Source organism: Bubalus bubalis, chromosome 1 (genome assembly GCF_019923935.1).
Source record: "Bubalus bubalis isolate 160015118507 breed Murrah chromosome 1, NDDB_SH_1, whole genome shotgun sequence".
NCBI lineage: Eukaryota > Metazoa > Chordata > Mammalia > Artiodactyla > Bovidae > Bubalus > Bubalus bubalis.
The window spans coordinates 70,162,288-70,181,102 of record NC_059157.1 but is presented as its reverse complement, the minus strand read 5'-3'; the positions used below and the strand labels follow the sequence as shown (position 1 = coordinate 70,181,102).

The 18,815-nt window shown below is 35.3% G+C and overlaps 1 protein-coding gene across 9 annotated transcripts in view; it reads right to left on the bottom strand.

The window, feature by feature from the left end:
- The window catches only part of ROBO2 (roundabout guidance receptor 2), a 663,217-nt gene that overhangs the window by 97,322 nt on the left and 547,080 nt on the right, over nt 1-18,815 (bottom strand). For all 9 annotated transcript variants that reach the window (XM_044940048.2, XM_044940051.2, XM_044940065.2 and 6 more), the window contains 5 exons: nt 17,217-17,388; nt 11,314-11,519; nt 5,906-5,987; nt 5,309-5,471; nt 3,547-3,713 (listed from right to left, as the gene is read on the bottom strand). In XM_044940048.2, the coding sequence (XP_044795983.2) occupies nt 3,547-3,713; nt 5,309-5,471; nt 5,906-5,987; nt 11,314-11,519; nt 17,217-17,388 (790 nt within the window). The remainder of the gene's footprint in view (nt 1-3,546; nt 3,714-5,308; nt 5,472-5,905; nt 5,988-11,313; nt 11,520-17,216; nt 17,389-18,815) is intronic.

The following is an 18,815-nucleotide window of genomic DNA, read 5'->3' as shown; positions in this document are numbered from 1 at the left end:
CACACAAAAAAATTCTGATGACCAATTGAACACACCGATACAATGTTCTGTGTAAAATTCTGAACAGTACTCCAATACTTGACAAAAATAAGGCTGCTGATTTTTTGTAGTGAGTGTTGGGGTGAGAAGAATTGCAATGTTTAGAATGATATACTCTCAGCCATAATCTGTTCTGATCATGTATTCACCATTCACCTAAACACTGTTCTATTTCCCATCCAACAGTTTATACCCTTTGTGTCCATTAAAGAAAAAAATAAGATAAATTATAGATATCCAAGTCCATCAAACTGACATCAAACACTGAATTTCATACAGATTCAAGTGGTACACTGCAATGGTAAGTTGATTTTTTTCTGTAGTCACCTTACTTAAGGAAGGAAGTACAATTTAAAATGATTTAATTTCTTAATCTTGCCTTCTCCTAATTTCTCAGGCCACGAAGCATTACTCTTGCAAATATATTTTTAAGTGCCTATCTCAAAAATAATTTAAACTGGGTACACTAACTTTGGAGAAAGCAATGGCACCCTACTCCAGTACTCTTGCCTGGAAAATCCCATGGATGGAGGAGCCTGGTAGGCTGCAGTCCATGGGGTCGCTAAGAGTCGGATACGACTGAGTGACTTCACTTTCACTTTTCACTTTCATGCATTGGAGAAGGAATTGGCAACCCACTCCAGTGTTCTTGCCTGGAGAATCCCAGGGATGGGGGAGCCTGGTGGGCTACCGTCTATGGGGTCGCACAGAGTCAGACACGACTAAAGTGACTTAGCAGCAGCAGCACTAACTTAAATTGGAGGGCTTCCCTGGTGGCTCAGTGGAAAAGAATATCCCTGCCAGTGCAGAAATTAGGAATTTGATCTTTGGGTCAGCAAGATCTCCTGGAGAGGGAAATGACAACCCAGTAATCTTGCCTGAGAAATCCCATGGACAGAGGAGCCTGGAAGTCTACAGTCCATGGGGTCGCAAAATAGCTGGACATGACTGAGAGACTAAAGAACAACAACCATTGGGCACTACATCTTGGTAATTTTTCTCTAGCTCCACTTCTTTTTCATCTTTAATATAACTTTAATATAAACAGCAGAGGGAGTTTTAGACAACATACACAATATATGTACCAATATATCAATATATCTATATATTATTAATATCATGTGAATGCTACTAGTCTTTGCTAATATACCTATGGTTTACTGTGATATTGATGGTACAAGCATTTGCTGCCTTACTGAAATAAGAAATTTGGAAATTCTACAGCATTAGTATCTTCAAAAAATAAGAGCTCACACCGCAAAATGTTCTTTGCAAAGAAGTGCTTGGCAGAATGCAAAGTTGCTTGAAAGTGTGGTGTCAAAAATGATCCTGACATTCAGACACAAAACATGAGTTTTTCTATTAAATATCTGTTATGGGAGCATAAGTCTTTTGCTCTATATGGTCTCTCGACTGGAACAAGCCAGATCACAAACAACTTTTCATTAATCTTTGTTGACCTTTTCCCAGAGAAGTTATTTTATGAGTCAAGATTTAGTGACTGGCACTGTTATTGAATGATCAAGAAGGGCCACCAGATTTAATCACACCAAAAGTCTTCCCCATTCTGTGATCTCCCCACTTTCCATTGCAGCTATGCACAAAACCTATTTCTATCTACACAAGTAAAAAAATGATCTGAGTACTGCAATTTCTTAACTTAAAAACCATACATCTCTTTTTTTTTAAGTTCAATAATTAAATTTACTCATGAAATTCATACACATTAAAAGCCAGTGGATTCAGGCAAGGTAAAATAGAACCAGTTTCAGGTCTTCAAATTCCTTGTTGTACTTTTTCTTTCTCTCGAGACAGGTTCTTTACCTACAGGCCCTTTATCATCACGGAAAATTAATCACATTACTTCTTAGAGAACAATGGCAAAGTGGCACCGCCTCCTCCCATGACTGTCATCATGTCAGCGATGCTGCAAAATCACGTGGTGACTTTATTTGACTTGATTCCTTTAACGTGCCCTTCTCTGTTATAATAGCATGCTAGTTACTATCACCAAGCTACATTGTAATTATAATAATATTTTATGGCTGTATGGTGCTTTTCATAGCATAAAAATACTACTTTGAATTATATCTTGTTCAAAACCTTTTACAAATAAGAAATAATTAACCCTTTCTCAAGAACCCTGTGGGAAGTAAGTCGTAACAAATAATAAAGCCACCATTTCTATTTTATTAATTCCCTTCATCTACTAGTAACAAGGGAGATTCAACATCCCATATTAACCCCTAGACTCCAGCAATTTCTCAGTGTGAAGAGACAGGCTACTAAAGATGAGATGGGGAGTCTTCCATTTTGATCTTATAATATATATATATTTTTATTAGTCAAAAGCGTCACATACCTCAGGAAGAAAGCCTGATTTACAGCTTCCTGAAACAAATTATTGCTTTAAACATCTGGTTTAATACCATTTACTGTAAAGATGCTTGTCAGACTTGAGCACGAACATTCCTGGAGGGCACTTTAATAGACTGCTGGGCGCCACCCCCAGAGCTTCAGAGTCAGGGCCTGAGAATTTTTTCTAAGGTAGCCCCAGGTGATGAGATGCTGCTTTTAGGAACCACACCTTGAGACCCACTTTGCAATCAAAACACAATTCTTGAACCACAGGAAGCAATTTTGATATCCTTAACAGGACATCTTATCCATTAACATTCACTTTTCATTATGGCAGAATTAATTTCAAAGAAGGAGAAACATTTTCCCTTCCTTTGAAATATGGAAAAATCCTATGTGGACATGTGCTCAGCATGTCAGACTCTTCATGACCCCATGGACTGAAGCCCACCAGGCTCCTTGGTCCATGGCATTTCCCAAGCAAGAACACTGGAGTGTGCTGCCATGACCTTCTCCAGGGGATCTTCTCAACCCATGGATTAAACCCAGATCATCTTCACTGACACGTGGATTCATTACCACTGACTCACCAGGGAAGCCCATAAATTATATATCTTTAAATTTCTATTATATAATTAAAATGATGACCACTAAGTTTTGTTGTTGGTTAGTCACTAAGTCATGTCTGACTCTTTTGCCACCCCATAGACTGTAGCCTGCCAGGATCCTCTGTCCATAGCATTTCCAAGGCAAGAATACTGGAGTTGGTTGCCATTCCTCCTCCAGGGGATTCTGCTGACCCAGGGATCGAATTCACATCTCCTGCATTGGCAGGTGGATTCTTTACCATTGAGCTACCTGGGAAACCCCTGAAGCCCTACAGTTAAGCCTTGCCTTAAATTACCATGTAATTGTACCAAATTATTGTGTTTCATTTTTACTATATAAACCCTGACAGCTGCAGAAAGAAGCTATACTCACTAAAGGTGAACAACAAAGCTTTCTCTTCTTTCACTGGACCAGGTCTAGTGAAACATTTTAATATGCAACGCAGATGCATTTATCGTTGGTCCCGCAATGCCTTTGTCCTTAATGACATGTTTAATGCCTCTTTCTAGAACCAGTCACGTTTACAGTTACTGAAATTACCTTGGGTGCGCACAGGGTCTGACATAGCACTCGGGTCACTGAGACCTTGGGGGTTGATTGCTCTGACCATGAATAAATAGATTGTATTGGGCCGTAGTCCTCTCACTGTATAGAGGGTGGTCTTTACGTGGTTTGCCACTGTCTGCCAGCTATTGCTCACCGATTGGCTGAAACGGGAACAGAAATTTCATTTACAGAACAGTCGTGAGGGTCTTGGAAATGGAGTTGGATATCAATGACAAAGGTTAATGGCTGAAAATTAAACACACACACACACAACGCTTGAAGTGCTCAGCCCAATAAATGAAACATTTGGATGGTTTCAGTTTATTCCACAACAAAGCCGAGCCCACCTAACGGAAGTGCCATGCACAACAAAATTAAACTCAGCCCAGGAGATGTGATAGCCCTTTGCTAAAGCACAGCAGCCCACTAAATGAATACCTGTAAAAGGAACAGAGGCCAAGATCACAACATCAAGTTTATACAATAAATATGGTCCTCGTAATGTATATATATACCTTGAAAAGAATTAACCTGCAGAAAGAATAAATGGACTACAGAGTAAATTATGCCAATACATTTTCCTGTTACAAGTTGTGTTTTCTTTTGCATCAATTCCACATGCAATATTATAATAGAGCCTTCTAAAACTACATATCTGTAAAAGAAGAAAGGAAGCATGTAATGAATATTTTCCCTTGGTCACATTTTTAATAAAATTGTACATTACACAGAATTGTGATTTCACATCTCAGAATAGTGAAATATCTCTGACTGTGTGTGTGGACCCCTTAACAGATAGGATGCCCTTTCAAAGCCCTTTGTCTAAGCTCACATACTACTTTTGCTTAGAATGAGGAGAAAATGTGATTTTTCAGGGCTGTCTGATTTTCAGAAGTCCTTATACATTACATCTCTGTAATGAAAATTACAGAGAAACACTGTTGTGAAATTTGAAAATTAGATACTGATCATTAACTTGAATAGATCAGGGAAATCTAAAATGAAAGTGATGATTTGCCCTTATGCTTAAAAAGGAGAGGCGCTATCGCTATATTTATAATGGCAAATAGAAGCAGTTTGAAACTGAATATGAAGCTACATTTTCTCATTAGTATAACTATTTTTTTCAAATTCTCATAAGACAGTTTTATACCAGTATTAGCTAATTTATAGTCTATATCCCTAAGGTGAGGGCAATTATTCCTAATAATGATTGGACCTAATGTTTCCTTTCAGCCATCAGAAGTGCTTGTAATCAATCTCTTAATTATACTTTTTAATTTTCTCTTAGGCATAGCCAATACATGTAGTCAAATATATAGCATAAAACACTGGAATTATTTCAAATTCTTCTCTAATTATTAGGAAGTAAAGTTCCAAGTTTCCATGCCTCAAGTTGTGTAACTTAAAAAGTGCTTGTGCCTAATTAAATTATGTCCTGCTTAGTTCTAAAGCCAAAATTCTCATCTTAAATCCCTACAATGGTCAGGCTAAAGAAAAGAGCTAATGATGATGTCATAACTAGATGCCTATATACATAGGCAAGGATGATGCATATTTAATGTTATAATTAAGGTATGAATGAAAAATAAACCCAAAGTCTATTATTGAATAAAGTCAAATACCAAAGATAAATTCTTAAAATGCACTGGTTAAACATGTCCTTAGAATAAAACAGCAGGATAGCTCACTTGAGATTTTAGGATATAGGAGCTAAAGCAAAAACCCAATGGAGAAAAAAGAAACTGTCTCATACCTGAAAGCCTCAATGATATATGCACTTGCTGGAAGGATTCCAGGGGTACCTGGTTGCCAGGACAAGGTGACACTGTTCTTAGTAACATCAGTGACCTGTGGTTTGGAAGGTGGTCCAGGTAGGTCATTTAAATCATAACTTTTACTGATTGTTGCTCCAGATTCTATAGAGAACAAACAGAAAAAAATTCATTTCTGGTTGCATAAGCTGACAACGATGCTTAAAAGACAGAAGATAGCCTATTAAAGAATTTGAATGGACAGTGAGCAATTCATCATCATGAATCAAAAGTAGAAAAGTGAATATTTGTTTTTTTCCCTAAATATCAGAAAATATTTACTTTCACACATGATCACCTGAACTGCTTGTTCTTTAATCAGAGAAAATAGTAAGATTACTAAGGACAAATGTATCAAATTTCATATATGCAATGCTATGTGCCAAGCAGGGTAGAAATGAAAAAGTGACATAAAGCTTAGTTTTTACAGTCAATAAATTTAAAATCTTGCTCTCTCTTTAACTTGTTATCTGATAATGAGCTAATCACTAAAACTGGCTCAAGATTTCTTTTGTTAAAATAATTCACAAAGAATTCACCTGTCACATCCAGCACAGCACTCCAGGAAGTCTCCCCACTTGAACTTGTAGCCACACAAGTATAAGTGCCAGTATCAGAAATCTAGTGTGCATAGAAGGGAGAGAATAAAACTGTTTTAATTGATTTGTAGAATGATTACTCAGTCTCAACAAGGCACTATCTGACTTCTAAAATATATCATTTGATTGTTGGAATTATACACTAGACTCAATCATACATACACATGAAATATTAAAATAAGCTCATAACAGTGGTTCAAAAATTCTTATTATATTTCTACAACTAAATGTTGTCTGTAAACTTTAATAGTTTTCTATCTGCCTCCGTGGCAATCTTCTTATCTGTTAACTCCATTTTATGTTGGGGCTTCACTGTATCAGAGTTAGATATGGATAACTCAGGAGAGAATTTTTCAGAATCCTATAAACATTCAGGCTTTCCTGGTAGCCCAGACAGTAAAGAATCTGGCTGCAATGTCAGTAGTGTGAAGCTGTCCTCGTTGTCATCAATAAACTCTACTTCACATGATAAAATACACCCAGAAGTAAATAAAGTAAATAAGCACTCAGATAACATGGAGGTGGGGGGCAACAGTTCTTTTTTTTTTTTTTTTTTTTTTTTTAAGATATGGAGAAAAGTGAAAAGGGGGAAAAAACCTTTTTTTTTTTAATGGAAAACTGAATCTTTCCTTTTAAAGAGTGCAGTACTCACATTAAAGTTGTAACAGTGTAACAGTGAATGAAATAAAGTTATATCATTAAAATCAAATAAATGATATCTATAGAACGATTGCAATACAGAGCTAAAAGGGTCACAGAACTTATCTAATACATAACATTTTTAAAAGTATACTTAAAACCTTCATTCACTGATTACTTATGTTCAGTTCAATTCAGTCACTCAGTTGTGTCCCACTCTTCACGACCCCCATGGATCACAGCAAGCCAGGCTTCCTTGTCCATCGCCAACTCCCAGTCTACTCAAACTCATCTCCATTGAGTTGGTGATGCCACCCAACCATCTCATCTGTCGTCCCCTTTTCTTCCTGCCTTCAATCTTTCCCAGCATCAGGGTCTTTTAAATGAGTCAGCTCTTCACATCAAGTGGCCAAAGTATTGGAGTTTCAGCTTCAACATCAGTCCTTCCATGAACTCCCAGGACTGATCTCCTTTAGGATGGACTGGTTGGCTCTCCTTGCAGTCAAAGGGACTCTCAAAAGTCTTCTCCAACACCACAGGTCAAAAGCATCAATTCTTCAGCACTCAGCTTTCGTTATAGTCCAACTCTCACATCCGTACATGACTACTGGAAAAACCATAGCCTTGACTAGATGGACTTTTGTTGGCAAAATAATATCTCTGTTTTTTAATATGCTGTCTGGGTCAGTCATAACTTTCCTTGCAAGGAGTAAACATCTTTTAATTTCATGGCTGCAGTCACCATCTGCAGTGATTTTGGAGCCCCCAAAAATAAAGTCAGCCACTGTTTCCCCATCTACTTGCTTATTTTAGGTAGTTAGAATAGGGAAAAGGAGACCAGAATGGTGGTGGCTAAAAGACAAGGAAGGGAAAAGCCCGAAAATGGAACAAAGGAAGGTCCGAGGACCAGAGTGAAGACCTCAGGTAAAACAAACAGCACCCCTGTCTAGCCCAATTTACATAAGGCAGGCCTGGGGGGAGTAGGAAAAAAAAACAAATAAAAAGAGGAGCCAAAGGGCCGGGGTGCTCTCGCTCTCTTCTCTTTGCATCTTTTGGGTTGGCATGCCGTCATGCCTTGAGGATGTATTTTCCTTTATTTTCTAAATAAAATTGAGCTGTAACACGGAGCTGCAACACTGATCTGTCGAAGAGCTGTAACACTGATCTGTCCAAGAGCTGAGGCACAGTCTATCCGAGAACTGTGACACGCCAAGGGCTATAAAGTCCGTCGCTTCAAATTTTTGTTGTGACAAGACAGAACTGAGAAAATTATACACTCCCCTGACACTTAAAACATTTTTGTTATTCATTGACTAGTGGTAAAAGATTTGAGGAATAGTTGATAATATAATCAAGAGTTCTCTTTTATAAATGTTAAAGGCTGAAGATTCTGTGATTATATCTTGACAAAAACTGCAACATCATAAGATGTAAATTAAAAGCCCTCCCTGTGGTGGAGCCCCATGGGCTGACATTACAAACAACATTCATTCACAATAGTTTAGGTGTGAAGGAAAATTGAGACTGGGAAGAGAAACGGATGATCAAAGTAAGGCAAAGCAGAAGATACAGAAGTACAATTTCATGATGAACATGAGTCTACTTGTTGATAAAATACGAGTTCATGGAATATAGTATCTGCTGGGTTCAATATGTAAGTGATGACTCAACCTTCCACAATTGATTCTTGGGTAAATCATTAGTGCCTAGATGTTACTGTGGCTCCACCATTTTAATTGATTTTAAATGTCATTGTGTATTCTAACTTAAGTTTCAAATTGCTCTGGCATGTCATTCTTTGCTATAATATCTTTGTACAATTGTCTTCTATTATGCCGATGAATGATGGGGGATAGCCATTATAGAAAAAGCCATTTTTTCAAATGTGGCTATGCACGCATTATAGTCATTAGAAATCTTTGCATTTAAGAAGTATCACTCACAAACTAAATATAATGAGTCAAGGTTGGATTTTAATGGGATGTTCATTTGAATATGGTCTGTGAAAGAGTAAAGAATTTGCATTTTATTATAGCAGTTGAACTAAAATGTAGCACTTGTTATTATGTGCAAATGCTAAAAGAAGAATAGGTAGGTAATGCTTCTTAACTGCATCTCCTTGTCATTATGTGGAGATACGAGTTTGACATTAGCTGTGGTAGGTAGGTTTTAATGAGTATTAGAATATTCTACTTCCCAAAAGAAACAGATTCAATTACCAATTAGCTGGACCATAAGTATACAGTGTTCATCACCCAATTTTTCCCCCTTTGCATTAAGTGCTGAAAAAGAAAGTGAGACACAAAGAAATATGACCTACAGAAACCTTCTTTTGACTGTTTTAGTGAAGTACTGTAAAACATTTTATTTCCTGTTAAAGACAGTCATCTTACAGAAAAATAACATTTTCATTATGGAATTTTATCAGAAGTGATATGAAAATCCTAAATATCATTAGTAAAGCTCAGTCTTATTTCACCATTATCATTACCACATTCATTTTTATTCCTTAACTTTAAATAATATATTTTCTGGTCATGAGTGCTTTGTATCTTTCCTATCCTTCTCCTTTTATTTTTAACCAAGTGTTTTAAAAAAGAGACAATGTGCTGGTACTCTCACCTACTTTTCTCCTTGTGTAGTTGGCTGAAGACAAGCCCCCAGACGTAGGCATCTATGAAAGACTACTTAGGAGCCTGACAGAAGGCTCAAAGTTTCTTTGACATCATCAAGCACCCACCTTTAATTACTACTTTTAAGCACGACTGAGGGTCTTGACTGTTCAAATACACCCTTTAATACAGTGGAAATGCATTATCATCTGTGGCCCAAAAAAATTCTGCCTTTGGCTCAAAGAAAGTGGTTAAATTGTTTACTCAAGGAAAGTTGGCATTAATTTTTAAATGACTCCCATTTTATCGAAGGAAGGTTTACAATTAATTTATAATAAACAAAGGTGAAAAACCTATATAATTTTTCTTCAAATAAAACTTGACAGGATTTTGTCTACTTAGAGCAATGCCTGTCTCAAAATTAAAATAAAAATTATACACATTCACTTTAATAACAAGTTAAAGATTTGTGTCTGTGCATGTGCACACTAAAAAACAGTTATTCTTCCTTTTTGTAAGGTATCTGTATTTGACACACCTGATAAACATGTGATTTCAAATACTTCACATTGTAAAAAATACGGCCTGTGGTGATCATTTGATAATACATGTAATAACTATTTTACCGTATTCCTCCGGCTTCTGAATGGGAAAATACAACATCATTTTGTTTGTTTCTTTTTTAATCACCTTGGTTCCCAATTTATACCTAGATACCAGATTCTACCAACTGTTTTTTCACTGAATCATTTTCAATCAATTTTTCTTCATGTTCTATCACATCAACCACCCTAAGTCAGGCCCTCATTCCCAGTCTTATGACTATTCTGACATAGTCTTGAGCTTTAGCACAGTACTTGCTATATGGAAGGGAGGCTTTCTATATTTGGTTGAATGAATTGAATATACTTGCGTAGGGCAGGTGGTCCCCATGACAACATCCTTCTGGTATTGACTCACCTCAAATGCGTAAGGGACCTATTGACTTACTCCTGGGCAACAGAATACAGCATGGGTGACAAGATGTCACATTTGTGATTGTTATATAGGGTAGTAATCCTGTTTGCTAAAAGACTGTCTTCCTTGTTGATTTTGAGGAAGCAAGTATTGGGGATATCCACATGGTAAGGAACCACAAGCAACCTTCAGTCAACAAGAAGCAAGAAGCTGAGGTCACCAGTTCGAAAGCCATTAGGAACTGAATGCTAACAACCATTTTGTTTGAAAGCAAACTGATCCACAGTCAATTTTCAGATGAGACTACAAACCTGACAAAAGCTTTCCGAGACCCTAGGGTAGGCCTTGATAAATTATGCCCAGGTTCCTAACTAACAGAAGCTATAAGTCATAAATATGCGCTGCTTCAAGCCTCTAGGTATTTGCTAATACTGTTACACATAGTAGATAGCTAATACAATATTCAGAAATAAACTTTGTTTTGAGTAGCTCTGAAAACAAGTCTAATTTGGTAAGTTGGCAGGAACGATCATTGTCTATCATTTTCCACTAAAAGATCAGCAATGGCTTGCTGCTGTCCACAGATTTAAATCTAAACTGCACAGCAACTTTGCCTAAACTATAAGATTTTTTATGAACTAGCCAAACCTGCTTCCTGTGTCCTTACCAGTCTCATCTCTTTCTTATTCTCCGCATAAGTATTTGACTGAACTGCTTTATCCTCATTTCCTTAGAAATTCCCTTGTTCATGAGAGTAGAACAGACACATTTGTCACTTTCAAATTATTTTATTTTTTTCAAACTATTTTAAATATACCATTACTATCATTAACTTTACGTGCTTAACCTTTTTAGTTTCATTGATCACATACATATGGGGTTGAATGAAGAATAGAAAGTTTCTAGGTCTGTTATGAACTTATGATTAATGTAAGGACAATGCACTTCCTTCTAATTTCATTTAGAACTTCCCTCTGATTTCAGTTTGTCATTTGTAAAATAAGAAATAACATGGTCTATAATCAAATGTACAGCGATCATACAGGCATGTAGGATTTAATTTCCCAATGGAGTGATTCCCTAGGGATATACATACTTATGTTGAGAGGAAGATCCAAATACAAACTCAACATTACTTACCCTTAAGTTCTTAATCTGCAAGGTTCCTTGTTCTTGTATAGTTGCTCTCGGATCTCTACCCAGAAAAGTAAATCCCTCCTTTAACCAGCTAATTACAGGAAGAGGGTCACCAGTAGCTTTACATTTCAGTAATGCTGTGCCATCTACTGCTAACGTCTGGTTGGCTGGGCCTTGTAGAATTATAGGTGGAGGTCTATCTGTCAAAACTAAAACACAAAAACATTTTCAGAATATTTTAACTTTTATGAAATTTAGGAATTTTTATATCATCAGTAGTCATAGCAAAAGTAAGATTAAAGCCCCAAAGTCATACATGTTACTTATACTTTTTTCTGTATATTCTATACCCAGTATAAATTTATCATCTAAACATACTACACATACATCTGTACATATTTTACTGAAGCCATATTATTATTTACTATTTACTCTGACTTACCTGTAACTAAGATGATGATAAGATGAGCTCTGACATCTTAGAAATGTTTAGTATTATTGAAAGAGTTAATCATATTAAAATGAAAATGAAAATGTGGAGAGCTTATGACCATCGTTCATAAAATGGCCAATTTACCTTCATAGTACCAGTTACGTTTTATTTATATAGATATAATATTTTTCATGATAATACATTAGACTATAAATACTTTATTTCCAAAATTGCTTCATTGCTCTAAATTATGGTAATATAATTTGGGTGATATAATTTAATTAGTTTGCACAATTCAGCAAAAAAATCATCTAGTTAAGAATATATATATGACAAGACAAAAATAGGACTTTTGTGAAAAACTTGCATTTACATATATATCAATTCCTGTATTCAAGTAAATTTTCCATAATTTCATGAACTTAGGTCACTGTGCTTTTTAAATCAAATGTTGATTTGTAGCAGTATCATCAGGACCTTTAGAAGTATTATATAATGATTTAGGAAGCATATCAAAATATACAGTAATATTTAAATGTGTGATGAAAATATGGAATCAATTAGAGGCAAGTTTTCATCTACAACTCATTAGAAAACCATGGCATATTGAGATTTATATCCAGGTCCAAGGAAAGATTTCTGAAGAGAAAGTTTTATAAACTTTACATAGGTTTTGCTTAATTATATATATTTGCTCTTTATTATATTTTTACTATATGTATATAATATTTAAATACATACATAACTTCCACAGAAAGAAAAAATAGTGAATTTGAATTACTGTTAAGCAACTGTGAAGAGTGTCTTTTCTCAAGAAAGTCATCTTGTATTATAATGTACATAATCAAAAAAAGTAATTTTGCTTATTAATGCTCTAATTTCCTTTGTCTACCAGCTTCTACAAATACTAGTTTATATGTTTGTTTATTTTTCAGTCTAGATGCATTTTTATTGCTAGACTTTACAGTTTTAGGGAAAAATATTAATAGCCCTTTCAGAGCCTACCATGAGAAAGCCAACCAATTTTGATTTAAAACAGAGGTTATGATACATGTGTCCTGGCATGTTAAAACAGAGTGGACTTAAAGTCAACCTACACCTACTACATCCAAATGTGTATTAAAATGTGTGTATATATAGAAAATCTTGTAAAAACCTAAGGAAAACAGTATTCTCTGTGTAGTGGTCACAAAAATTAGAACCATTTAGTTCACTGATTTTCTTGTTCAAATTTTTCATTTCAGAAGTAAATTAAATGAGAGCGATCATGAAAGTGTAATATTAAACCAATTCTGACATATCTGGCAATAATTGTGCAAATAGTTATTCAAGTTGAAAGCTTCATGGAATTTATTTTATTTATAAGTCAAAAATGGAAGGCTAATTCTCCAAACATTATGATTTTTAAAATTCAGTGAGAAAAATGGGTCAGTATTAACAGAAATTAAGCTATTTATTACATTTTATATAATGTTACTTCTTTGCATCAAATGAAATAAATATATAGAATTCAGGCAACTTGTAACTTGCTTTTACTGTCATATCCGTGAAATCATTAGATATAGGCAAAGGACATCTGATTAGTTTCTTTTTCTCTTTTTTTACTGCCCAAATGAGTAGCTCATTGTCTTGTAAATGGATTTGATCAATAAAGTAATTGAAAATCTCCTGGCCAGAAAGAACTTTCAGTTTCAAGGATGTTATGGGTGAAAGATGACCACAAGTTTCCATGACACTAAGGTCGGAGGTTAAATGAACATTTAGGGCTTCCAGTGACCTGTGAACAGTCGCATGGTTTTTTCTAACTATGCATTATAAATCCTCAGTAAACCATTCATACAAGATCATTGCGACATCTGTTGTCAATATAATATATAAATACATTTCTTCTCTCTAGTCCTTATAGATTCTATTGGCTCTACTCCAAACTCTCACTGCAATTTTCTACTTTTCTGAGAGAAAAAAACGGGAGAAGAAAAGAAATGAAGAATAGAGTTAACAAATTATGAGAAGGTATTTTAAAGGGATATTTTGAAATTCAAGTGTATTAAAACATCTTAGCTCTATCTATATATCAGTAAAATTATCACTCAATAGCACCTTTCATCACCATTAATCATCTCCTCTCATGTGAATACTTGAGTTAAAAATATTTCCAAGAAGTAAGTACAAAAATGTAATTACAGAAAACATTGCTATAGATGTTTTGCTTGTTTTTCTGAACATGACATATGTTTTCATTCTACACTGGAACTTCATTTGGCTCTAAATCACCCTAGATCATACCAAACAACATGTTCAAAATGAAGATGATGGCTTACATATTATTAAACTGTTAACTAATCTGAATAATTCAAAACTATGAATAAAAGCAGAAGTCATCAGCTAATACGTCATCAGCAAGTTAATATTTAGAGACAGAGTTATATATAATAAGGGGTGTGTGTGTGTGTTTAGATCTCAAAGTTAGATTTCTTTAACGTCAAAATCAACAACTGTATAACCTACATGCAACGTTCTTGCAAAATGATTTGCCTTTGTGATTGCTTATTCAAGTAAAAATCAATGCAGAAATTAAAATTCAAACAAGTTGTAACAAAATGTTTAGAGCCATTTCAATTCAGGGTGGGATGGGATGAACTGGGAGATTGGGACTGACATATATACACTACTGATACTATGTATAAAATAGATATCTAATGAGAACCTACTGTATAGCACAGAGAACTCTACTCCATGCTCTGTGGTGACCTCAATGGGAAGGAAATCCAAAAAAGAGGGGATATATATATACATATTGCTGATGCTGCTCTACAGCAGAAACTGACACAGTGTAAAGCAACTATGCTCCAAACCAACAAAGAGTCATCAAATTTCCTTATCACTCATTTTAAGTCTGACCACAGAAACAAAGCTATAATTACTACCAATTTGAAATACTGTGTCACCAACAAACATAATTTCTCAAAACAAACTTTCCGTTTCATTGTTCTTCAGTCGCTAAGTCATGTCTGACTCTGTGACTCCATGGACTGCAGCCTGCCAGGCTCCTTTGTCCGTTGGATTTCCCAGACAAGGATACTGAAGTGGGCTGTCATTTCCTCCTCCAGGGGATCTTCCCAACCCAGGGATCAAACCCATATCTGTTGCATTGACAGGCGGATCCTTTATCACTGAGTCACCTGGGAAGCCCTTCCTGTTCATTATATCAGGCATAATTTTGAATATCTACTTGTTTCATGATCCACAGCAGTCACATCAACTGGCTCTTCTATATCAATTTTGTTTTCTACAAATATGGTTTGCCTTCTGCATAACAACTTCTTCATTTAAAAACATTTACAAGCCTGCCTCTTTTAAAATAGCATGAGCAGCTAGATTACAGTAGAGCTCTTACGCATTATATTTGGAGTGTTTCATAGTAGCATAGAATAAAAGTCTTGCCTAAATATCTTATTTTCCAAGTATATGTTTCTAGACATTTTTTCTAGTAGAAGAAAAACAAATAAAATATAAATATTTATTATATATTTATATATTATTTATAGCTATATAAAATATTTATAAATATTGATTATATATTAAAATAATATTTTATTAATATAATCATTAATATATTTATTCTAGTAGGAAACATAGGAACTTAAAAAGATTAATAAATATATTTTATTTTTTTTAATAAATATGGATATTTGAAGGGTCAAAGGACTTACCCATCTAAAGGAAGAATTTCTTGGCACTGTTACCCATGAACCTGACATCTTTCAGTTCCATAGCAGTAAATCTCTGCCATATCAGCAGGTGTGACTGTTAATGACTCAATATCCCTGCAGCTAATGTTAGTCTGTTCTATTTATTCCCATTCCTGACATGGTGCTGAATCAGGCAATAGCATGGACAGACATTAAAAAATATTGCCTTTCTATTAATTTTAAATGACCTTTTAATCTACATGTAAATATGAATTGTATAAAAGCTCAGCAGAAAAAGAAGAGAATCAGAGAGGTCACAGCCCAAGCTCTTGGATCTCAGATGCCAGCATCCAGGGTGGAGAAAGAAGGGAGGGGGAATTAGACACCTCACAAATATAATACAGCAAGAGAGAATTGTTAATCTAAAATATACAAGAATATGGATTAAATTCATGCTCAGAGGTTCACAAAATATCTAAAACTCCCTACATGTCAACTGTCACAAAAAAGACCTTGCAAAAAAAAAATCAGATCATGAAGATATATTTTTTAACTTTCACTATGAATTAGGTGTTTCAGTTAAGATATGTAATACATACATGCAAATAAAAATAATTTTGGCATCCATTCATAACTTAAAGTTAGTCATACAGTCGTGTCTGACTCTGATCCTATGGACTGTAACCCGCCAGGCTCCTATTGTCCTTGGAATTCTCCAGGCAAGAGTACTAGAATGGGTTGCCATTTCCTTCTCCAATTCATAGCTTGCAAGGTATTTGATTAGTTTAACTTAGTGAAAGTATAATTTAAAAAAATCATAGGATTGGTGTTGCCATTTAGCTGCTACATCGGATCCAAGTCTTTATGACCTCATGGACGGCAACACGCCAGGCTTCACTATCCTTCACTATCTCCCAGAGTTTGCTCAAATTCTTGTCCATTAAGTTGGTGATGCTACCGAACCTTCTTATCCTCTGCTGCCCTCTTCTCTTTTCTCTTCAATCTTTCCTAGAATCAGGGTCTTTTCCAATGAGTCAGTTCTTTGCATCAGATGGCCAAAGTATTGGAGTTTCAGCTTCAGCATCAGTCCTTCCAATGAATATTCAGGGTTGTGAAGTCATCAGCCAATATATCATCAGCAAGTTAATATTTAGAGTCAGAGTTATTTATAATAAGTTACGTGTGTGTATGTGTGTGTGTATGTTTAGGTCTTGAAGTTAGATTTCTTTACTGTTAAAATCAATAACTCTGTAACCTCGACAGAACCTTCTTGCAAAACAATCTTGACTTTGTGATTGCTTACTTAAGGAAAAATCAATGTAGAAATTAAAATTCCAACAAGTTGTAAAAAAAATGTTCAGAGCCATCACAATTTGGGGTGGGGTAGGATGATGTGATTAGCTAACTTAAAAAGTCATCTCTGTTTCCTGATAATAAAGACGGTATCTTTTCTCCTCTAGTAAAATAAAATTATCACTATTCTTTAAAAGTAATCATGTCGGCATAAGATTAGGTATACAGATGGCGTGCCTATTTCTATTTCACTAAAATAATGCATCGCAATAGTTTTTAGAAAAAAATAGATTGTTTTGGATGTTCTTCCTGGGGAAAATAAACCATGTAAATAGATCAGGGAGAATTAGAAACCATGAAAAATGTCATTTTATCTAGATTCAAACTTACAAGATAAGCATTCATTTTAATGATTTAAGAAATCAGAAAATTTCGTCCTTTGAAATAAAGATAATTATTTTCAGAAAACAAATCTAATAATATCGCACCATCAGTCACTTCCAGTTGAGCTTTTGCTAAAATACTTCCTGCCACGGTGAGGGCCTGACAGATGTAGTAACCCGCGTCCGAACGCTGAATGTTGGTAATGGTAAGGTCCCCAGTTGGTGACACAGAACACCTACTGTTGGGCTGTTGGGGTTGATTTGGGAAGAGCAGGTTCTGTGGAAACAAACACAATTTTATCAATATTCTCTTCTCACTCATTAGGAAAGTTATATCAACAGCTATTGCAATGAGAGAAATGTGGTTGAAAAAAAGAAAATACATAGATTTAAAAAATATGGTGCTGAAATGTTTAGATGTCACAGAGTGAGTTTCATCAGGAAATTTCATGCCCTCACTGAAGGAACAATCATCTAAAAAATCTAGGTCTTTATTCGGGCCTTTTATTTCCTGACTTTCTGTGAGTTACTGAATATTTTTGAAACATGATTTCCCCATCTGTAAAATGGGCATAATAACACTTACCTGATTCAACACTTAAGACACTGTGAGAATCTGGAATGTAACACTATGTATGTGATTTATAAACTGCATATTCTGTTGATCTTTTTAACTATTTGATGTAATTCACTGAATTTCTTCTAAAGGTGTTCAAAAATGTGACTGAGACTGACAGACAGACAGCTGAATCTACTTCTGCTGTAAGAATTCTGCAGGTTGTAACAGCTTTGAAAGGAGCTAGGTATAAATGCTAGTAAATGCTACCATCTAAGCAAGATTAACCAAACCACTGAAAATGTAAGGAAGATGTGGGACGTTTCTGAAGCATGCATGTGATGCTCAAGAATTTTTTAACATTACTCTTTTTAAAAAAGAACTGCCTTATGATCCAGCAATCCCACTGCTGGGTATACACACTGAGGAAACCAGAAGGGAAAGAGACACATGTACCCCAATGTTCATCACAGCACTGTTTATAATAGCCAGGACATGGAAGCAACCTAGATGTCCATCAGCAGATGAATGGATAAGAAAGCTATGGTACATATACACAGTGGAGTATTACTCAGCCATTAAAAAGGATACATTTGAATCAGTTCTAATGAGGTGGATGAAACTGGAGCCTATTATACAGAGTGAAGTAAGCCAGAAAGAAAAACATCAATACAGTATACTAAAGCATATGTATGGAATTTAGAAAGATGGTAACAATAACCCTGTGTATGACACAGCAAAAGAGACACTGATGTATAGAACAGTCTTATGGACTCTGTTGGAGAGGGAGAGGGTGGGAAGATTTGGGAGAATGGCATTGAAACATGTAAAATATCATGTATGAAACGAGTTGCCAGTCCAGGTTCGATGCATGATACTGGATGCTTGGGGCTGGTGCACTGGGACGACCCAGAGGGATGGTATGGGGAGGGAGGAGGGAGGAGGGTTCAGGATGGGGAACACATGTATACCTGTGGTGGATTCATTTTGATATTTGGCAAAACTAATACAATTTTGTAAAGTTTAAAAATAAAATAAAATTAAAAAAAATAATAAAATAAAAAGTTCTCTAGTTGACTATATATCTTGTATTATGACAAACAGCTAAATCACACATTTGTAAAAGTTCTTATAAGAAAGCAGTAATG